This window comes from Scyliorhinus torazame, chromosome 9 (genome assembly GCF_047496885.1).
Source record: "Scyliorhinus torazame isolate Kashiwa2021f chromosome 9, sScyTor2.1, whole genome shotgun sequence".
NCBI lineage: Eukaryota > Metazoa > Chordata > Chondrichthyes > Carcharhiniformes > Scyliorhinidae > Scyliorhinus > Scyliorhinus torazame.
In genome coordinates this window covers 161,550,651-161,574,281 of record NC_092715.1, presented here as the reverse complement: position 1 = coordinate 161,574,281, position 23,631 = coordinate 161,550,651, and the positions used below count along the sequence as shown (strand labels likewise).

Genomic DNA, 23,631 nt, shown 5'->3' with positions numbered 1-23,631 from the left:
ACTGTGCGACATATTTCCAGATGATGCCCCACCTGGCACCACCGCGGTATGGGGGCGGACACCCGCTCCCGGTAGCCGTCAAGGTGATGATCACCCTAAACTTTTACACGGCGGGGTCCTTTCAGACGCCGAGTGGGGACCTGTCTGGATCTCACAGACCTTGGTGCACAGGATGGCAGTGCCCAGGTGCCAGTGTTCCAGGGGGAGGGCCAGGGGCCACTCTGTCCTGTCCCTGACCACCCAGGGGCCTCTAACGGCCCGGGAGACCCCCCCAGGTGCCGTTCCACCTGGTTCACGTTCTTGTGGACCAGTACTGATTGGTGCCCGGCTGCAGCTTCTTTGTGGAGGCCAGTGGATCGACGGGGGCTGGTAGATCCCTGGTAGGGAGGCCTAAAGTAGGTTTACAACCTATTTTAGTGAGCACCATTTGGTCCGCCCCTTTTGGACGAGTTCCAATTCCGACGCCTCGCAGGTCTTGGATAGATCACGTGAGGCGCGATGGCTGCCGGGAAGCTTGCAGGATGCCTCTCCTGTGATTTATGGCCACGTTGTGCTCTTGCTCGAGTGCAACACGGCCACTGGATCGGGGTGCCCAAGATATCACCAAGTTTTTCCACTGTAGTTAATTTTCTTTTCTTTTTATGTAAATGTACGGATTCTTCTTTGTTAACGCTGCCATGTTATAATGGCCATCATGTATAAGACTACATCTTACGTGCTTTAATGTCAACTGTGTTATAAGACTGGAATTTGCTGGAAAAATAATGTACATTCCCATTAACGTGCAAATCAGCCAGTGCATTCAAGGGACTAAGAGGTGTGCCATGAGTTGTAAATACCAGAACTTGATTGATTTACACAACTTCTCCGTTTACTTCACACAAGCAGCACCTTGGCCTTCCCATTGTTTTTAAGAACTTGCTAGATTTCCAATTAATTTCCTGTTAACCACACATACCAATTAGGAGCAAGAGTAAGCCACTCAGCCCCTGAGCCTGTTCCACTATTCAACAAGATCATGGTTTATCAGGTTGTAACTTCAACGCCACATTCTTGCCTACTCCCAATAATTTTTCATCCCCTTGTTAATCAATAATCTATCTAGCTCTGCCTTAAACATATTCAAAGACTCTGCTTCCACTGCCTTTTGAGGAAGAGAGTTCTAGAGATTCATTACTCTCAGAGAAAAAGATTCTCCTTATCTGTCATAAATGAGTGTTACCTAGATGCATAGTTGGCCCGACCATTCACTAAGGTCTCAGATGCCGTATTCCCTCCAGGTGGTATTATCAGCTCATATTTCCAGCAAGCTACAACGCAAAATGATTTTTAACTGAAGGGTGCAGGAAAAATAATCTAACCAAGTATGATGGCATAATGCCCTACTCCAGCACGTTAATCGCTTCTGATTTTTCCTCTTTAAATCTACCTTGTGGACAAATATTATTAGATACTATGAGGGTCCTGAAAGTTTGCTTTACATTAGTTGGTGAGATTTTAAATTGATTTTTTGACAACTAGAAAACATATGGGCACTTCTAGCACAATTTCTAGATAGTGTTCAAGAATGGGATTGGTGCTGGTGCCAATATTACTATCTCGACTACTACCTTGGCCGAGATCAATTAACTTTCCAAAGACTGTACACCAACCTGATAACCTTCTTGGTCTTTTGGTCCGACACATGCTTCCTCAATCATTTGAACCTTTTGATCAGCCTTTGCTTGCATCATCAATAATAGAAAGTATGCCAATTCTAAGGTTTTGCATTCGGAAACAAATGCCATCATAATTTTGAAAAAGTCTGTATCAAGGTCAGTGACAAATTTTGCATCAAGTTGTCAATCGATCAGAAACCCTTTACTGTGGCTAACAGGCACACCAGTGAGGTGAAAATGGCTATTCCAGCTCCTTTTGACTCCAATATTCTCCCTGTAGATAAGCAGGGTCAATCTATGAAAGTCATTCTAGAAACAAGTATTTAGTTAACTTGAATTATGTTGAATAACTTCCACAAAGGATGTGTCTCACCTCTTTCTTTGTGAAAGCAATCAGGGCAGTCAATAATAACCGAGTAAACTTTATCCTGCTGAAAACTGCTGTACATTGTTGATGCTGAAACATTAAAAGCAATCAAGTTTGAATTTCAAGTCCTAAAACTGCAATATTTCAATAACTATGTTGACTGAAGCAAAAGCAGGTTTTCTTCATTATATTCCTCCTCTTTCTTCACTTAAAAGAGTGCCACAAATTACATTCCCGAATGGGTATGTAAGTATAGATCATTCTTTCAAAGTTCTCTCTTAAATGTCATGCCACAAGCTTTGAGTAACAGATAAATCACACTTTTGTGGAAGTATTTTGTACTTAGTCGTCGATCTTTAAGTTTTATCCCTATTTTTGAATAATTGCAAATGAATACCTAATAAAATGTAATTTTACTTCTGAGGGTCTGTATTGCATTAAGAATGAATGCCTCCTCTCTTTTCCTTGTAGCTTTGATCCACTTACATATTTGGTAAATCATGCTTCCTGATGTAGAGTAGGCAGGGTGGGTGGCTAACTGTGGGGTGAGGTTCACAGTTCATGGTCAAGAATTAGCCAGTGCAATGAATATATCTAATTTTCCCTCCCAACTGGGAATACACATATTTCACCAGTTCTTAGGTCCTCCTTTACAGAGCGGGTCTAGGACTGTGAACCAAACACTATGAAATGAGTATTAATAAGATGCACTAAAACTTTCTAAAGTTGATAATGTGCATTGCACAGTAGATGTCATACCCGAGGATCTGTTCTGTTTATATCAAAAAGTTATTTAAAAAATGTTTTGGACTTTTCAGACAGAAAATACAGTAGTTCTTTTCATATGCCTGAGACTGGAACCAATATATTTTCATCAGCCTGGATCCAGAAATGTGGTACAGGAAAATGTACATGCTGAATTCAACTTAGAGAGATCCATTCTTACTTCAAGCTCAACCTCTGGATTACGCTCTTCCCCTTGTCGACTTCTAGTGCTCTGGGCAAAACAAAAACAGAAACCATTGTTCCTGAAGTGTAAAACATAAGAAATCTCCAGCAAAACTGTTCAACATTAACTGAAAGTATAAAGATTCAAAATTACTCCCATAAATATTTGAGAAAATTAACAATCAGAACCAGGACTAAAATATAAATATCTTGCTGTGTGACAATATACCAAAAAGCACAGAAACAAGTCATATAAGTATGTTACATATAAATGCTGAATTTTAATGGAAATATCTTAGCACAGTATTAACATGGTACCTTCACTCTTCTTTGCAGATCATCTTCTACATCTTTTAACATGCCTGGAAATAGAATTTAATAGAAATTGCAGAAGATTTAATAGATAAGTAGGAACTTCAATAAATCAAAAGGATCCAGTCACACAAATGATGCCACAAAGAGTAATTCCACATTGCTCAATGCTTCTCACAAAGTAGCTTTGTTCTATGTGACATTTATTTCTCCACTATTAAATTAGAATTGAGACACAAAAAAATTAAATGTATATTATTACTGTAATTGAATTAATGGCTAATGTTGATAAAACTATTATAATTACTTTTAATAACTTTAAAAGACTTACCGCTAAACTTAATTTTTACATTAACTTGTAGTTTATTTCAGTCTCAGACAATGATAAACAAGCTGCCTGCTGATGACAGCCACACAGTTAATTAACTAGATAGCTAGTTAGAACTGGTTCCCGAACCAGCAGGGCCCGATTCAGGTCTTCGAAATTCCAGCTAGCAAAAATACAGGGAGGTTTTGCTAATGCATGGAGTAAGTTGCATGGAAGCCAGGTCAACATAGTACAGTTTTGACAGAGAACTGAGTTCCAGGTATGTGTGTAGGGCTAGGTAGACAGCGTTTGCTGTGGACCGATTGTGGCGGTATGCGAATTACAATGGATCAAGGCAGTCTGGAAGTATGGAGTTGATTTGTCTCATGACTAACCTCTCGAAGCACTTCATAATGATACATTTCAGGGCTACCAGTTGTTGAGGCACGTTGCCTGGTTCTTCTTTGGCACTGGCATGATAGTGGTCTTCTTGAAGCAGGTGGGAACCTTGGAACGGAGTAGGGAGAGGTTGAAGATGTCTGTGAACACCCCCCCAGTTGGTCCACGCAGGAGCTGAATGCACGACCAGGGACTCCGTCAGGAGCCGTTGCTTTCCGTGGGTTCACTTCCAAGAAGACCGATCTGACTTCTGAGGCTGTGACGGTAGGTATGGGTGTGTCTGAGATTGTTGGGGCAGTTGACAATGGTTTGTTGGCTTCCTGCTCAAAACGAGCATAGAATCGATTGAGTTCGGGGCGGCTCGTGGCACTGTAGTTAGCACTGCTGCTTACGGCGCCGAGGACCCAGGTTCGAATCCTGGCTCTGTTTTACTGTCCGTGTGGAGTTTGCACATTCTCAGGTTAGGTGGATTGGCCACGCTAAATTGCCTGGTAATTTGAAAAAGATAATCGGGTACTTGAAAATTAAATGCATTGAGTTCACCAGGGAGGAGTGTTATGTTGCCAGAGATTCTACTCGGCTTTGCTTTGTAGTCCATTATATTGTTAAAGCCGTGCCCCAGCTAACGAGAGTATGTGTCATTAGTCTGGGACTCTAGCCTAGTCTGGTATTGTCTCTTGGCATCCCTGATGACTTTGCGGAGGTCGTAGCTAGATTCCTTGTTTAGGTCAATTAAATAAAATATAATAAATTTGGCAGGGTAGGTGATGTGTTGCAGCTGCAGCACATGGTTGCTGGTGAACACCAGTGTGAGCCACAGCAAACATATTTGTAGTGACTTAGGTAGCTTGAGGAAATTCAGATTAGAGTTGATGAGCTGGAGTCTGAAATTCAGACACTGCAAAGCATCTGCGAAGGAGAAGGTTGCCTGGACACTTTGGGTGGGATTTTCCATTCCTAGGATCTTCCGGTTCTGGCAAAATCAACCCCATCCACCACTACTCTCCTCCACCTGGCTGAATTTGTTTTCTCGTTGAACAATTTCTCCTTTAATTTGTCTCACTTTCTCCAAATAATAAGAGTTGCTAATGAATACCCACATGATTCCTAGGTATGCTGTGCCCTTGAGGAATATGTGGAAAATTTATTGTTCTAGTTCAATTCAGGCCTCCTACATTCAACTCTTTTTCCAGTATATTGATGACTAAAAGTGCAGCTTCCTGTTTTCGACCAGAATTGGTAAACTTAATCAACTCGGCTTCTAATTTCCACCCTTCTCCCACCTTCACACTGTCCATCGTCGACTCTTCCCTTCCTCGGCTTCTCTGCCTCCATTTCTGGTTGTCGATTAATATTCAATCTAAGCCAATGACTCTCATAGCTACCTAGACTATATTTCATCACATCCCATCCCAAACATTTACTCCATTTCATTCTGCTAGTTACTCCAACTCTGTTGAGTCTGTTCTGAAGATCCAAAATTTCCTCAACAGCATTTCTGAGTCATCTTCCTTTTTCCTCAAATGAGGATTCCCCTCACTATAGTTGACAGGGCCCTCAACCACGTCCGACCTATTTCCTATACACCGCTTACTTTCACTCAGGATCGTGATAGGGTTTCCCCTTGTCTTCACATTCCACCCACCAGCCTCCACATTAATGGATCATCCTACACCATTTTTGCCACTTCCAGCAGAATGAAACCACCAAACATTTTCTCCACCCATCAGCATTTCAAAGAGATCCATTCCTTGTCGGCAGACTAGTCAACTCCTCAAATCACCACAAAGATCTTGTCCCCTTCCCAAGGCACCTTCCCATGCAATCATAAAAGGTGTAACACCTGACCTTTTACCTCCTCACTGTGCAAGATCCCAAACACTCCTTCCAGATAAGGCAATGATTGACTTGTACCTCTTCCAATTTAGCACACTATATTCACTGCTCACAATGCAACCTCCTTTACACTGGGGAGACAAAATGCAGATTGGCCAAACTCTTTGAGGAACACTTCCACTCAGTCTGCACGTATGCGCAGTTGGCATGCGCAGTGAGAGTAATGACAATGGGGAGATGCTGATCTGGTGTCCAATGGTTTCACAGGGGATTAGAAGGGGAAGATTGCAGTCAAGAAACTGAAAACAAACATCACAATCAGGATCTGACAGAGTCGCCCAATTTATTGTAATCTAAGTATCATCGGATTTTAAATATGGAACGAAAAAGCTTCGTGGGGAGAAACCGAATATGTGTTCTGTGTATGGACGAGGATTCAGCGGAATATTTGACATTTTAGACTATAAGCACAGTCAGAACGGGAAGAAATTGTTGAAATGCTCCAGGGTCCCAGGTTCGATTCCTGGCTTGGGTCACGGTCTGTGTGGAGTCTGCACGTTCTCCCTGTGTCTGCGTGGGTTTCCTCAGGGTGCTCCGGTTTCCTCCCACAATCCTGAAAGACGTGTTGTTAGATGAATTGGATATTCTGAATTCTCCCTCGGTGTACCCGAACAGGCGCCGGAATGTGGCGACGAGGGGCTTTTCACACTAACTTCATTGCAGTGTTAATGTATGCGTACTTGTGACAATAAAGATTATTATGATCTCAACTTTCTGTTTGTTATTTTAATTCACTACTTGTTCTCACGCTTACCTTTCTGTCCTTTGTCAGGTGCAGTGTTTCAATTTAACCCAAGCTCAAGGAACAGTACTTCATCTTCTGCCTGGGCATGTTGACAGCCTTCCACACTCAATATAGAATTAATCGATTTCAGGCTATGAATTCTGTCTCTCATTTTGATTCTGTTTTTTTTTGCCATGTGCTAGTTTGAATCTTATTTTCATGTTTTTGCTTTCAGACAGTCTTCAATGTTCTGCCATTTACACTCTGGACAAATGCTTTGCTTCTTTACCACAACCATTACGTATCCCAATGCCTTCTATGGCCGCTGTTGTTTAATCTCTCCCACCCTATCCCAAACCTTCCCTTTTGTTCTTCTTCCCCAGCCTTTCAACAGCATTAACATATTACATTTCTACCTTCCTTCAGTTTTGCTGAAAGTCCTATTCAACTTGAAATGTCAACCCGTTTTCGCACTCCACAATTGCTGCCAGACCTTTTGAGCATTTCTGGCATTTTGTTTTTATACCAGATTTCTAGGAACCACAGTATTTTGTTTTTTTAACAAATAATGCTGTTTTATATAAAATAAATTATGGTTACCTGTGACTCTTAGATCTGTGACATTATTGGCCATTTTGAAACCATAAGTCATTGATTGGAAATCTTCCTGAAAATACAAATAGAAGTAAAAAGATATTATCAAGTGATTGACGGGGAATATATCTTGCTGGAATACTAAAGTTACTTTCCCTAAAGTTCTAATAGGGGTCATTGACCTGTCAATTAACTTATTTATAATGGAATAAATCAACAAACTATATCACAGAGGTGGTAATTAACACTAGGATTTATTTGCTGGCAACTATAAAGTAAAATTTTGCTGATAATTTTTGTAGGGCTGAATTCCAATGTAACAGTAGCATTGGTGAATTGAGATTTTAACGGAGATGTAATAGATTTTAAGTAAGTGAAAGGGGAAAGAAAAGGCAAGAATAAAAGGGAGGGCCTGTGATAAGTGGAAAGCCAGAGAGATAAATGACAAAAGGTTGGTGGTACAAGGTCAAATGAGTGATAATGGGGCAGCACAAGTGGATAGCACTGTGGCTTCACAGCGCCAGGGTCCCAGGTTCGATTCCCTGCTGGGTCACTGTCTGTGCGGAGTCTGCACGTTCTCCCCATGTCTGCGTGGGTTTCCTCCGGGTGCTCCGGTTTCCTCCCACAGTCCAAAGACGTGCAGGTTAGGTGGATTGGCCATGATAAATTGGCCTTAGTAACCAAAAAGGTTAGGAGGGGTTATTGGGTTACGGGGATAGGGTGGAAGTGAGGGCTTAAGTGGGTCGGTGCAGACTTGATGGGCCGAATGGCCTCCTTCTGCACTGTACTTTCTATGTTCTATGTTCTAAAAGAAATATCTAGATGAAATGTGAATCATGAACAACTGTCAGAAAGCGATAGCAGGGAGGAAAACCTAAACAAGCAAAATAAAAGAAACAAAATGGAGGCAGAAATTACAATCTAAAATTGTTGAATTCAGTTTTGAGTCTGGAAGGCTGTCAAGCGCCTAATTGAAAGACAGACGCTGTTCCTCCATAGATTCACTGAAAAGCTGAAGACAGTGGGGTTAGAGTAGGAACAAGTTGGAGCATTAAAGTGTCAGGCTCAGAAACCTTGGTCACACTTGCAGAGTGAATTGAGGTATTCTGCAAAAAAGTAAGGCAATCTGAATTTGGTCTCCCCCATCTAGAGGAGACAGCATTGTGAACAGCAAATGCAGTGGACTAAATTGAAAAAAATGCTGGTTCACCCAGAAGGAAAGTTTACAGTCTTGGACAGTGAGAAGGGAGGATGTAAATGAGAAGATGTTGCATCTCCTGCATGGAAAGGTACCACGGGAAGGGGAGAGGTGCCACGGGTGAGGAGTTACAGAGAGAATAATCCCTTCAATGCTGAAAGGGGAGTAGAGAGAAAATGTGCTTGGTGGTGGCATCACGCGGGAGGTGGCAGAATGCAGAGGATGATACAATTAATAGGGAGGCTGGTGAGGTTGAGGACATGCAGGTTTCAGCAAGTGGCATTGTGTGGATCTTGGAATATGGCGAGAATTGCTTTTTGAGGAATGTTGAATAACTTGGTTAGTTTCTATAATTGTAGATGGATCCAAAACATGAAGGCTGAAATTTCAGTCAGAATCTACTTGGAATAAATTGAAGCTGGAGATGGTTGCTAAGGAAGGAGAAGTTGCTGTGAAAATAAATTTTGGTTTTCTCATCCTCCCCCTTGCGTAATACCTACTGCATCCCTAACTGTTCTCAGTTCTGACGCAAGGTCATCAACCTGAAAAGTTAACTATCTTTCTCCACAAGATGCCATCAGACCACCTGAACACCAGCACTTTTGGTTTTTATTTCAGATTTCCAGCATCTGCCAGATTTTGCTTTTTGAAAGTAAACTTACTACTTTGCATCTTATACATTGAGATAAACAAAACTTCATAAAATTATCCAAATCTACAGCAACATTTGCTCAATAACTTATGTTAAAGATATATCATTGTTATCTCTTTTCCTCTACTTACCTCTTCAAAAACTGCTGCTTTATTAACTTTTTCTCTGGCAATGTCACAGATCTTTAGTATGCCCAGAGCAAATGCTTTCATAGCAGAATCCTCAATTAAGTCTGGATTATGAACATAAAGACAGGTGAAGACTGTCTGGGCCAAAGAATGCCCTTCTAGCCATGTTATCTGTGAGAAGAAACCATGGAGTTAAGATCCCAATTCAAAGTGATATTTACTTTATAAATGATCAAACTGCTTAGTGTTAAAAATGTATTTTGCATGAAGACAAAACAACCATCAAATTCATGAATTATTACTATTATTTTTCAAACCAACTGTCTTGTCAATATTTAGCGAGTGGATAAACAGTAACAAAGAAATTCTACAAAATATATGAAGATCAATAAAAGGGATTTTGCCCTTTTCTAAGTCTCATTTCAACAGCTATAAAATGTTGTATTATATGAAAGTATAACTCAAAGCAACATTGTGGCAATTTTCACGCCTTTCACTTTCTCCCCCCAATCTGTAAACCAGTTTATAGAATTTGCAATTTGGCGAGTTAGACAACCAAAAATGCAAAGCACGTTGTCTTGGAAAACAAAGCACAGGTTTTTAGAAATACATTACACTAGATTTTAATATAATTCTGCGCTTAGAAAACATTTGCTTTCTAACTACCTAATTTAGGTTGGACTTCTTAAAATAAGTTCTAACTTTTATGAAAAATTGTTAAATTACACCAGTTCACTTTATAAGAAGTTTCTAAATGAACCAAATATAATTGTTGTACAACTAAAATATGTTCAATTGTGTTATTATTTTAAACCATGAAGAAACTGCACACAGGAAATTACTCAATGGATATAAATTTGGCGCAGGTTGGAAAACAACAGATGCAGCAGAGGGTACAGGGTGCACATGATTTTGGCGAGGGTGAGTGGGTTCTTCCATGGACTGGCAGACGAGTGTGAGAAGTGTGGACGAAGACCAGCAAATCACACGCATATGTTCTAGGGCTCTGAGAAGCTAGAGAGATACTGGGCGGGAGTGCTCGGGACACTAGCAAAGATTTTGGGGGTGGAGGTCGGACCGGAAACTATGGTGGCGATTTTTGGGGTATCAGAAAAGCCGGAGATGTTGGAGGAGAGGAAGATCGAGGACATGGCCTTCGCCTCTCTGATTGCCAGGCAAAGAATTTTATTGGAATGGCGGTCAAATATGCCGCTGGAGGTGGAGGCCTGGCTAGGGGATCTATACGACTTCCTCCGATTGGAGAAAATTAAGTTTGAACTGAGGGATTAAGCGGAGGGCTTTGTGGCACAGTGGCGATTGTTCGTGGCCATGTTTAAGGAGCTGTTCATCACAGGGGGGGGGGGGGGAAAGGGAGGCCTGAAAAAGGGGGAAAATTTGTACAGACTTGAAACTGAGAGTTGGGGGGGGGGGGGGGTGATCTCCAGATTATTTATATTTTTGTACTTTTCGAATAAGTTTTGAATAAAATACATTTAAATAGAAAGGAGTTGGATCGTTATTGAAAAATAAAAATATTAAAAGTGCCTGGGGACTAACAGGAGACAAATTAGAACAGGTACCTCAGGCAGCGACCAATAGAACAGATGTGGTAAATGATTGTAAAATTCTATGATCCTTAAATGGCTTGAAACTATTAACAAACTAACCAAAATGTCAAACTTACCAAGCAACAGAAACATGTGTCCATTATACCTATAAGTTCAGGTAAAGTTAGACCCTTGATTGTAATTGTTTCATCCTTCAGTAAGAAACAAAGATAACATTTAGTACCATTTAGTATGGTGTTAAATTATGTATTTTTAAACGTCATCTATTACATTGGGTACAGTTAACCTTCTCTGGTTTCATAGAATCTACAGTGCAGAAGGAGGCCTTTCGGCCCATCGAGCCAAGTCTTCAAATGCAAAAATGTTTGAACTGACCAACATTCAGCTACATATAGATGCAGAACAAATTGTCTCAATTATTCATTCAATTCTATCATAGTATTGCTGAGTTAGTTACCGTGAACCAGTATTTTTAATCATCAAATGTGCTGGAGCGACAGGAAAGCTTGAGGAGGTTTAAAAAAAAAAAAAACTTATCTGACCCACAAGAAGCTGGCTGGTTAGACAATTGTGTGGAATTTGTCATTTATTTATTTTTTTAAACAGCATGAGATTTAGGAGATAGTCAATCTGATAGGTGAATGGGGGAGGAGATCAGAAGTCTGGTGTTGGGGAGGATGGAGGACTGACTGGGGTAGGGTGGAAAAAGAAAATCGGAGGCGGATTGTTGGTGGTGAGATTGGAGGACCAATCGTGGTGGGAATGTGAATGGAGGTCTCGCGAGGAAAGGCTTATGGGGCTACCCGATTGCAGAGATTTCTCGGGCAGGCATCTGGATCCAGGAGTTTGGTGGACAAGCACGTACCTCCGGAATCTATCAAGTCCTCACCTAAGGAAACCAGGCAGATAGTGGTTAAATTCCAAAGGAATAATTAAATATAATGACGATGTGAGCCTCATTTTCAAGTTAAAACCCAGCTCCTGGGATTGGGTTGGTCGTCTTCCAACCTTCCAATTTCAATTAAAACCGGGAGTGACCAGGTTTCAGAGGGGAACCAGATTGGATTAAAAAAAGCTTATTGTAAAATTCTAAACAGCAAATGCTATATCTGTTTGGAGTTCTGTTGCATTCCGTTAAATAACATATAAAAAACATTAATGAAGTGTATCATGAAAATCACACTGAACATTATTTACTGCAAAGTTTGCAAGTAACCTTAAATTATTATCCCCCAACAGCAACATAAAAAGTAATTGGGTTTTGTATTCATTAGCTGATGTAGTGTTGTGGTTAACTAACTGGCTGGTAATCCAGAGGAATGGACCAATATTCCAGAGGATGAGTGTTCAAATATCACCATGGCAATTTGAGAATTGGAATTCAGTTAAAAAAAGATCTGGGGTGGGATTCTCCGACCCGGCGGGACGGCGTGAATCCCACCCCGATGCTCCGGCGGTGCCGTTTTTTTGGCGGGGGTGGGGATCACGTCACGCTGGTCGGGGGCTGCTGGCAGCGCGCGCCCCCCCCCCACCGCCCCCCCCCCCCCCCCCCCCCCCCCCCCCCCCCCCCCCCCCCCCCCACCCACCCACCCACCCACCCCGGCGATTCTCCGGGCCCCGATGGGCCGAGCGGCCATCCGTTTTCGGCCGGTCCCGCCGGCGTCAAATACACAAGGTCCATTCCGGCGGGACCTGGCTCGGAGGGCGGCCTGTGGAGTCCTCGGGGAGATCCAGCCCAGGGGGGGGGGGCCCCACGGTGGCCCACCGATCTGCAGGCGGGCCTGTGCCGTAGGGGCACTTTTTCCCTCCGCACCGGCCTCTGTAAAGCTCCGCCATGGCCGGCGCGGAGAAGAAACCCCCTGCGCATGCGCGGGGATCACGCCAGCGGTTCTGCGCATGCGCCAGAACACGCTGGCGCTCCTGCGCATGCGCTAACCCGTGCTGGCCGGCGGAGGCCCTTTGGCGCCAGTTGGCGCGGCGCCAACCACTCCAGTGCCGGCCTAGCCCCTGGAATTGCGGAGGATTCCGCAACTTCCGGGCGGCCCGACGCCGGAGTGGGTCACGTCGCTCTTTGGCGCCGGTTCGGCCCGCCCACCGGTTGGGGGAGAATCCTGGCCCAGGTATCTTAAAAAAACATCCAGTAAAAAGTGCCTATGCACTGTTGGGACTGACACATGGAAGGGGTGAATGCCTGGGCCTGGAGGCCTGTTGACGCCGGAGTTGCTCGCGCCCGTTTCGACGCCAGCGTCAGCACTTGGCCAGGATTTCATTAGAATCCCGGCCATAAGTGCTACTGGTTCACTAACGTTGTTTAGGAAAGGAAATTTACCTTCTTCACCTGGTCTGGCCTACATATGGCTCTAGCATACCAACATGGTTGACTCTTAACTGCCCTTTGAAACAATCTAAAAAGCCACTCTGTTGTGTTAAACTCAGGCAAACCAGGAATGGGCAATGACATCAGTAACCCCACATACTGAGAATTTATAATAATTTTTAAAAACATAACTTATAATACTATATTCTATTTTAATCTAAATTGACTGTACTATATGTTTCTTTGCACCAGCATGGTCAACTGGCAGCTTGCTTTACAAATTAGTAACTGAATTTTTGTGTTGATAGATGATAGAGATACATGTCAACAATGTTAATTGAATGAATCTTTTCCATTCCAATGTTACCTTCTCCGTCAAGACTGATAAAACTTTAAAAAGCAATTTGAATTTCCAGTGAATAACTGAAAGGATGACACAAGATTTCACATATTAAGACCATTACCATAACAAAGAAACTAAAAGCACCATTAAATAAACACTATTTCAATAGGCTTAAATAAACACTATTTCAATAGGCATCACATACTTCAAATTACAGAAAAGATCCATTTTGACAAGCAAAAATCTCCTACTTTACTCTGTCTCTAAGTAGACACTTTATTCTTCCTAAACCAGACCAACGCCATTCTTATCTCCAGAGGGTTCGCTTCAATTCTTTTCCTTTCCAGCCCAGTAACCTTTAACCCAGAAATGTCTTTCACGGTGAGGATATTCCTGGAGATTCTCCCTCGAGTCCAATTTAGGCAAATCTTCAGCCTGGTTTTAAATAGTCATGAATTTGGTCTTTTCAACTTAAGTGCGAGTCTCCTTCCCACGTTTCTGCCCAGTGAAATATAGAGATTTGCTGCCTCATGCTGCCTCCCTCTCCGATCTTGGCAGACTTCCCTGTCTGGTGTCTTTTAGGAGAACATTGCAACTGATACTACAATAACCTCTTGTACACTCTTCCCCTCTTCAAAGCCCATCTCCGAGGAAGGGGCAGCACAAGTGGATAGCACTGTGGCTTCACAGCGCCAGGGTCCCAGGTTCGATTCCCCGCTGGGTCACTGTCTGTGCGGAGTCTGCACGTGCGGAGTCTGCACGTTCTCCCCGTGTCTGTGTGGGTTTCATCCGGGTGCTCCGGTTTCCTCCCACAGTCAAAAGACGTGCAGGTTAGGTGGTTTGGCCATGATAAATTGCCCTTAGTGACCAAAAAGGTTAGGAGGGGTTATTGGGTTACGGGGAGAGGGTGGAAGTGAGGGCTTAAATGGGTCGATGCAGACACGATGGGCTGAATGGCCTCCTTCTGCACTGTATGTTCTATGTAATGTAAATCATATAGGCCTTGTATCCAGGTAGAAATGCTGACAAACTATCCTTTATCCCCCAATTCAATTCTAACTTGTAAATAAATAGCCAGTTTAAAGTATAACCATTTACAACCTGACATTCTTTACACCCCCCTAGGACTTGGGAGATTAACAGTCGGTCCATCGTCATTACAGCTGCTTTCGGCATTATCTTGAAGTGTAAACACCTTGCACCTCCTTCTCAGTAAAACAACAATCAAGCCACCCAGATCTGCTGTCAGCAGAATTCCAACCAGATCAAATACCCCACTTCATTCCTTCATTTTACCCTTAAATTGAAAACAGAGTCCCAAAACATAATATCTCACATTTGTAACATCTAATGATAAAAAATGCCTTCTCCAAACTTTACCCTGTTGTTCAGCTATGACCTTCCCTTCAACAGATCCCAAATTCTGGATCCTTAGAAAACTACAACCTAACTTACTGGATTAAAAATCATATACTTTAATCCATATTTCACAAATTTAATCCAGAAAACAGGTTAGTTTCAAATGCATTTTTCTTTTCAATCAGCGAAACAGCCAAATGTTTTTGTAAAACATCAATATCTTGTTGCCAATAAAGGTATTCACCCAGTTTTTTGTAAGTGTTATGGCTCAGGGTTTAGAGAATCTCAAAGTGTATCATGGAGTTCACCTGACCCACACTTTTAATAGATTGTGGTATGGGGAGCACACAGCCCACTCTACAGGTGTGGTACAGCAGAAAATGGACAACTATTTCTTTAAAACAAAACAATGTTTATTCTATGATCACAAGTTAATCTTTTTTAAAACAAACACAGTGAACATCTAAGCAACCATTAATTCAAATACAACCCCAAAGACTACAACACTAAGTAACCCTGTAAGCTGTCCTTTTAACATCCAAAAGACTTAACAAACCTTCAAACAGGAGCACATTAGGTTTACATTCAATACTGAGACCTTTTACAATTCTGGGTTTACCAAATGATCCATAGTCTTTGGATGGCAGAGATCGACAGTACAGCTCACTGAAAAACACCGACACACCCAAGCTTTTCTCAAACAAACTAAAAAGCAGAAGTAGAGCTCAGCTCCACCCACACTCTGACATCACTCCAGTAACATGAGCAGCTCCATTTCTTAAAGGTACATTTCTTAAACACCCATTTCTTAAAGGTACTCTCACATGACAGTAAGCTATCACGATAAAGGGGAGCTAGAAAGTATACTATGTCAATAAACTGTATACAGCAATTTTGAGAATTATATTAATATATTGGCTAAAAGTATGGTAGAATCTGTATTGAAATTAAGTGTCTAACCTTCACAGCCTGCTCAAAGTTGAGCACCTTACGATTAACCTGGTTTCCAATCATTCCTGCATCCATCTTTGGGTCCATCATTTCAATTGCAGACATGGCTTCAAATAGCCCAAACCTGAAAAAACATTTCAAAACCACTTTGAATTACAATGTTTTTACGTCATTTGCTGTCAATTCTGCCATACTCTTTAATGTACGAGAATGATCACTGACAGAATACTTATTTATTGTTGTGGTTGATATTTGGAGTGAAATAAAGAAAGATCCCCCCCCCCAACTCCCAAAGCAAGATTAATGAATAGTTTCATTTTAACTTGGAACTAAAATAATTAAATTATTTTTCTGTCCAATTAAAAATGCTGGCATACTTACAGTTTGTCATGCAGTAGTTCGCCCAACTTAAGTTCTAAAGTGATACAAAAAGGTTTAAGTTAATTTTTGCCCTAGTATTTCACTACAAGACGTATATATTTTATAATAAAATGCAAAGATTCTCTCTTGCTGGAAACCCTTTATAATAGTGTATAATGTCATTCCAAATTTAACTTCAACCATTAAAAATCTAAAATTCCTTTTCATTTTGCAGCATCAACTGTACTGGTGCTGCAAACTGGTATTACTCTGCACTGATGGCACTATTATAGTGTAAAGTTAAAGTAAGTAAACACAGTCTGAATCCACAATCAAGACCTGTCCTGACGCCAGAATGAAGACTCCCTGTTGGAATCTCAGTCCGCATTAAAACCAGATCGAGCCTCAATACCTGATTTACAATATGCAAGGTTTAGCATAGCTGAAACAACTTCAGATGACATTAAGCTTATGCATATCAAGTGCAATATATGCTTGTTAAAGGTTATAGCTTGACATTTTACTACAGAGACCTCAAGGGAGATTAAACTGTAGATGCAATAAAGCCAGTTTAACTTTGAACATAAAATGCTTTGAATATCAAACCATTACAATAGGTCTTTTTTTCTGTTTGTGTTTTAAAGAGAACACAAAAAATCACTTTAATGTCACTCAGTGTTAGCATCAAATACTCTTAAATCAGGTACATGGTCAGGTCCAGAGTAAAAGGTCCTCTACTCTTCTCTGACAGCAAATATTGGAGAATATTTTCACCAAATGATATTGCAAAATTGTTCCTATTTTTCACGAGGAATTGTGCTCAAAATGCATTACTCATTTCATACTGCATCCCAACAGACTACAAGGAAAAACTGCCATTAAATTAATCTGGATTAAGCTAAACCCACATTTCAAGATGTAAGGTGTAGCACGCTGACACAATTAAGTCGAATTAGAAATATCTAACTGAATATGTTTCAGAGGTTTAAATAGTTAAGATCTCCCTCTTCCCATTCTCGACATCCTATTTATCAAATTGTAGGGACATTCAATTCAAGACCTCATTACAACCTTGATCCAAACGTGGACTAAAGAGCTAATTTCCAGATGTGAGGTGAGGTGAGAGGGAATACCCTTGATACCATGACAGCATTTGACCGAGTGTGGCAGCAAAGCCCTAGCAAAACTGAAGCCAATGAGAAAAAACTCTCAACAAATTGGGAGTCATATCCAGAACAAAAGGTGGTTGTGGATGTTGGAGGCAAATCAGTTCAGTCCCAGGACATCACAGCCGGAATTCCACAGGGTGGTGTTCTAGGCCTAACTTCAGCTGCTTCACTAATGACCTACCTTTCAACATAAGGTCAGAAGTGGCTATGTTTGCTGATGGTTCCAGAGTGTTCATTAATAATCACAACTCCCTAGATTCTGACACGGTCTGTGCCCCCAAGCAGCAAGACTTGGATAAGGTTCTTGCTGCTATGTCGCAATAACATTCGTGCCACGCAAATGGCAGACACCAAGAGAGCCCAACCACCTCCTTTTGATGCGCAATTACATTACCATTGCCAAATCACCACTATCAACAACCTCAGAGTTATCATTGACCAGAAGCGTAAATTGGCCAGCCATATAAATACAGAGCGCGAGTCTCTGGAAAGATTTCCAAGTGTTCTAGCGAGCAGGAATTGCCGCGATCTTCCCGACGCTCGGTCCAGCGAGGCCGGCAACTCTATTCAACGTTATTTGGTCCACTTTACGAGGCTCCTCGGGCTTCTTGCCACAAATGAAGGCTCGCCAAACGATTCGCTGGCACTGTGCCCGCCAACCTCCCGCTAACAAAGGTTGAGCAGCACTGAAGCAGCAGTTGCTCAGCCAACCCCAGCCAGCTCGCAACAATGGCACATAGGAGACCAGCGCAATATTCGGGGATGCAGGTCTGGGGAATCTCCTAGACGCAGTGGAGGCCAGGAGAGTTGTCCTATTCCCCAGTGAGTCCTGGAGGGTCAGCCACAGGGCAGTCAGTGCTGTGTGGGATGAGGTGGTGGCAGCTGTGAGCTCCTGGGAGTTCTGGCCTCCAGTGCCAGAAAAGGGTCAATGACCTAACCGGGCAGCACGGTGGAGTAGACATCAATGCTCCCTCCCGCCCCCACGCAGAGATCTTTCCGCCCCCATGCGAGCATCCATCCTCCCCAACTCTCCATGCGACCCCAACTCTCCCTGCATCTCCTCTCTCCCTTCAAACCCCCCCCCCAACCCTCCCTTCAACCTCCCTCCCACCACTGTGAACCACGCGTGTGGCTAATGATGCCCTCTCTTTGTCTCCTCAGTAAAAGCACTCCCACAATCGCCGGGAGAGGACCCAGACTGGCGGTGGAGTGCCAGACTTAAGAATCTTCACCTACAGGCCCTGAAGATGACTGGGGTGGCAGAGGATAGGGCGGTCAGCCATGCAGTTTGCGGACGCTGCAGATGTGAGGAGCCTCTGGGCTCCACCCGGAGGACCTGTCAAAAGTGAATTTTGGTTGCCTTACTGAGTGACCCATCCCTCCAACTGATTCATGTCCATTCTCCCTCAGGTCCTCCAGTCGACAGCGCTGGCCCATCCCGGATGGCCCCCTCTCCAGCCTCCCACGAGACCACCTCGGAGGGAAGCTCCGAGGAAGACACAATCGAGGCGTCACAGCTGTTATCCCCACACTCGACCAGCGCAGATACACATACCTCGGTGGGAAATGATAGTGGTCAGGCTTCTGGGACACAATCTGGTGAGCACCACACTGCTGATGGTGCACATAAGGTGGAGGCAGCAACCCCCAGGTGAGACAGCAGTCGGAGGTCTGCTGGATCCCAGGACCCAGCTGGGTCCCATTCTGAGCCTATGGAAGTGGTACTCCTGCAGATGATGGAGACCATAGGGACCGGTCAAGACATTGAGAGGGAGATGCCAGCGACACTCCAGCAGATCCATTGTCAATTGTTAGCACAGTCGCTGGCTTTTAAAGCAGATCAAGGCAGGCCAGCAGCACGGTTCAATTCCCGTACCAGCCTCCCCGAACAGGCAGCGGAATGTGGCGACTAGGGGCTTTTCACAGTAACTTCATTTGAAGCCTACTTGTGACAATAAGCGATTTTCATTTAATTTAATTTAATTTCAATTGGTGGAGTCCCAGAGGCTACGGCCGCAGGAGATGTCGCCGGCAATGCATGGCACTGCTAGGGTGGTGACCGAACCAGCTGCCCCTCCATCCCAATGGGAACACTGAGACCCTATGGGCACCAACCGGGAGGAGGGGGCACTGGGTGCCAACCCAGACCCGTTCCATGGAGTGGCGACGGTGGCCACCAGCTCCCCAGAGCTCCACCCCTCTGATGAGGTCGCGCCCCCCCGCCGCCGCCCCCCCCAAACCGCCGCCCCCCCTCCCCGCCGCCGCCCCCCCCCCCCCCCCCACGCCGCCGCGTGTCTACGGGGAATTGGCACAGATGCCGCACTGTCACCTTGTTGGGGAGGAGCCTCCTGCATCACGTGCTGTACGTCATCTGGTCAAACGACCCACGATGCCTGTACACCCTGAGCCATTGCGGGATTCCCCCTCTGGACCCCGCCCTGGCCTGATGGGCGGCCGTGTGTCCTCAAGGTGTGGTGTGGGGTCGGTCACATGGTCCCCTGTCTCGAGCATCTGCTGATGCTGCTGCTGCCGCCGTCGTCTCCGGCGTCTGGCCACCCGTCCACGCAGCAGCACCACTAGGGCAAGTTCTGTTGCGTCAAAAATCCCTGCTATAGCGTTCAATATCTATAAGACATGTAAGGGTGTTGGACTGACAAACAGCGGTGACTCCCACTCCGGGACCCTCCATTCCCCCATTGATCCCCCCCCCCCCAAACCCGGAACCCCCTGTCGCAGTGGGCTCCCTCCCCCGACCCGCTCATAATGTCACCTGGACCGGGCGCTGGTTCCCTCCCTGTGGCACTCAGCCATCCTCCGGCCGTGGACATGTCCCCAGAGCTATGTCTCATCCCCGGGGTGTTCGGATGTTGGCTGCTGCGTGTGTGGTGTTGCCTCCCACAGTGAACAGACACAGTGTCCAGGCATCAAAGTCTGATTAGGAAGCTAGACAATGACTCCCACATGCTACATTGCCCGCCCACCCATGGGAATCCACTTGGGTTGTGTAAAGTGCTCACTGAACCACGATTACTAATTCCCTATTAGCAATAGCCTTCAGCCATAGGCCTTGACAGTCGGTGGGGGTGGTCGGTAGTGCAGATGGGCAGGGACCAGGGGACCAGGGGACCAGGGGACCAGGGGACCAGGGGACCAGGGGACCAGGGGACACCCCCCCCCCCCCCCCCCCCCCCCCCCGCCCCCCCCCCCCCCCCCGAAGATGCACATGATCCAGGGGTTGGCATGGTGATGCCGCGAGCGGTTGCCCCCCGCAGCGCCTCCACCCCACCCTCCCATTGTGGCCCACCCCTGCGAAGGATCCCCCAACCGAGGGTCCCCCATTCCCTCGCCGAGCATAGGGGTGGCAAGCCCAGCGCTCCCGGGCTCTTTGCCTGTGAGCAAAGATTGCTACTTGCCTCTTCGGCTCCCCCTAGAAGGCCTTCCGCCAGGTTCACGTTTTTAAAAAGGTGTTCTGATCGGCACCAGCCTGACCACTTACTGGGGAGACCGATGAATCACAGGAAGTCATTGTATATGGGGTGGCCCCAGTTAACTGTATGTAATTAGGGCTTAAGTGGTGATAATTGGATTCTTGCCATGCTACGGCGAGTTCCTGATTTCGCCTACGGGAGGCGGCCGGTTGCATCGCAAATTGTTTGGCACCTGGCAGGGTTCTCGTTTTCAACCTCTCCAGTTATTCACCGTCCTCGTTTCACTCAAACGAGAATGCAACAAGGCCGGAGAATGGCGCCCACAGTGACTAAAAGAGGAAATCAAGAGGCTGGATATTCTGTGGTGAGTAACAAACTTCCTGACTTTGCAAAGCCTGTTCCATGATACAAGGGACAAGTCAGGAGTGTGATGGAATACTCTCCACTTGCTTGGAAGAATGCAGCTCCAACAAATTTCAAGATGTTCAACACCATCCAAGACAAAGCAGCCCCCAATTACAGCACTCACTTTCTCCACCACCAGCAGCAGTGTCAACAATGTGTACCATCTACAAGTTACTATAATAACTCACTTCAGCTTCCATAACCATTACCTCTACACCTAGAGGGTAAGTGCAGCAGATGCATGGAAACACCACCACTTGCAAATTCCCCCCCAAGGTACATACCCTCCTTATTTGCAATGAGTGGTGTCATTCACTGTTGCTGAATCAAAATCCCTTCCGAACAGCGTTATGGTATACCTATGCCACGTGGGCTGCAGTGGTTTCAGAAGGTAGCTCGCCACCATGCTGGCATTGTTAGCGATGCTTCACATCTCGAGAACAATTAATAAAAAATAACATTAAGAACTTTTGGTCAGAGAAAAGGAAGGACTGAAGCAGTAAACTGGTCCAACATAGGGGTTGGGAAAAGCTAGATTATAAGAGACGTTCATTTATCGGCTATTGAAAAAGCTGCTTCAGATAGAAATGGATTTACCTTTACAGCAATCTTTGAATTGCTTGGTAATGTCTACCCAGTTTACATTACTTTTTTCCATCTTTTCTGAGATACCAAGCCCCCAGCCAACATCGTCTTCATCCAAAGATGCTTTTGTGACCATGGTAACTATGGAGATCAAATTGTTTAGGATAAATTAGACCCTTCAAAAGAGAGCATTGTTCACATTTCCTATTGTTTACAATACTCTGTACAAATTGAAGATTTGACTTCCTTACTTGCTCAGGAGTGGCAAAAGTATGGCTTTCAAACTTTCTAATGAGACCACCGGAGGCAGTGTCAATTACCAAGGAAACAATACTGCCATTGTATTAGTTACAACAAATAACATTCTAATGAAATAGCAGATTCAAATACATGCAATACACAAGTCTTTTGCTAGGCAGACAGAAATTTGATCATCAGGAACCTGTTGACCCTGTTTGATAACTTTTGTCAAAGCAAGCATGGTTATCTACTTCCTTAGATTTCCTTATTTTATGGATATACCATGACCAATATTAAACTGCCCTCATCAGCATCTTGTGCACTGAATGAGTATGACATTCTCAGCAGAGACCAGCAACTTCAAGAAATCTGAAAACTAAGTTACTTACTAAAAGAATAAAGTCACAAGGTCCCAATTGAAAACTGAATAAATTTTACTATAATCAAACAAAGCAATTTTAACATGATTCTTGATTAATAAGAGGATCAGGGGTTATGGGGAGAAGGCAGGAGAATGGGGACGAGAAAAATATTAGCCATGATTGAATGGAGAAGCAGACTCAAAGGGCTGAGTGACCTAATTCTGCTCCTATGTCTTACGAATTTGCTGGCAAATTGAGATTGGTTGTGAATTATAAATTACACATTAAATGGCAGATACAACTAGACAAGAACTTCAGAATTGGCTTAGTAGTCCATTCAACATATTAGGTCAATCACAGTGACGAAAGTAGTTCAAAGTTATGTCTTCCTCACAAAGTACCTCTCTTTCTAGGATTTAGTCTGATCCCTAGCTGACAGCAGTGCACAACCAACCCGACTTCCACGGGCACGCTCTTCATCAAAAATGGCATACGTCTGCAGAACCTGCTCAATGCAGTCTCGATGTCGTAGGTCCGCCAACTTTTATCTTCAAGTAACAGAAACAGCTGTAGCAACTGTGTATTTGCTTATTCTCAGCTTCTGGATCAAACATCTCTTCTTCAGCTCGTCTGTCCTGCACCACTGGACTCATCAACTTCTATTAAACTTGGAATTATTGGTGTTGTTTTAACCAGATTCAGTCTCTAAAAGTTTTTGTTTCCAAATGTAATTTTAGTTTTTGTTTCCTTCAAAACAAGGAGCGTCAGTTTCCCCTCTTCAATTGGGGTCTGAATGAGAAATCTGAGGTTTGAAACCCTAAATTCCACCACACAAGCAGCAATATTAAAATGTATGAGCAAGGAACTGAGTGGTACAGTTGCCTAGCAATGTCCATTCTCTTTTGGGCCTGGCTTTAAATCCAGCTCTGTTTTCTCTGCTAATGGTATGAATGCTTGTGGAATAGGTTTCAGCCGTCTCAACACATTTGCTGCTAAGTGTGGGCCTATAATACAAAGACTACTAAATTGACATTGAACGAGCAATCTCATTCAGAGAAGTCACAGAAGCCAGCATGATTGGAGTTGCAGGAAATAAAAATGGCAGATAAGGAGTGTTCACTCGGAATTGGGCCAATGCAACTTGTTGGAGCAAACAGATTTATTGCCCTCCTTTCTCCGTTATGATCACTTTTTAGCACTATATTCTCCCGGAACAAATGCAAACAACTGTGGGGTTCCTCAATATCATTTGGGTGAATCCATGCTCCACTGTGATACGGATCCTTAAATATCAGTAAGGTCCAAGATTTAATTTGTTGTCCATGTAGAGATGATGATCTGAGTTAAAGCTGCAGTAGCAA

General features: G+C 43.9%; 1 protein-coding gene across 1 annotated transcript in view; it reads right to left on the bottom strand.

Moving 5' to 3' along the window:
• Positions 1–23,631, bottom strand: part of naa35 (N-alpha-acetyltransferase 35, NatC auxiliary subunit) — a 110,504-nt gene that overhangs the window by 79,280 nt on the left and 7,593 nt on the right. Inside the window, exons 2-10 of the mRNA XM_072516704.1 lie at positions 21,681–21,809; positions 16,103–16,136; positions 15,731–15,845; positions 10,868–10,942; positions 9,187–9,354; positions 7,212–7,278; positions 3,292–3,335; positions 2,972–3,022; positions 2,032–2,115 (exon numbers count right to left, since the gene is read on the bottom strand). Coding sequence (XP_072372805.1) covers positions 2,032–2,115; positions 2,972–3,022; positions 3,292–3,335; positions 7,212–7,278; positions 9,187–9,354; positions 10,868–10,942; positions 15,731–15,845; positions 16,103–16,136; positions 21,681–21,804 — 762 coding nt within the window. The 5' untranslated portion in view covers positions 21,805–21,809. The remainder of the gene's footprint in view (positions 1–2,031; positions 2,116–2,971; positions 3,023–3,291; positions 3,336–7,211; positions 7,279–9,186; positions 9,355–10,867; positions 10,943–15,730; positions 15,846–16,102; positions 16,137–21,680; positions 21,810–23,631) is intronic.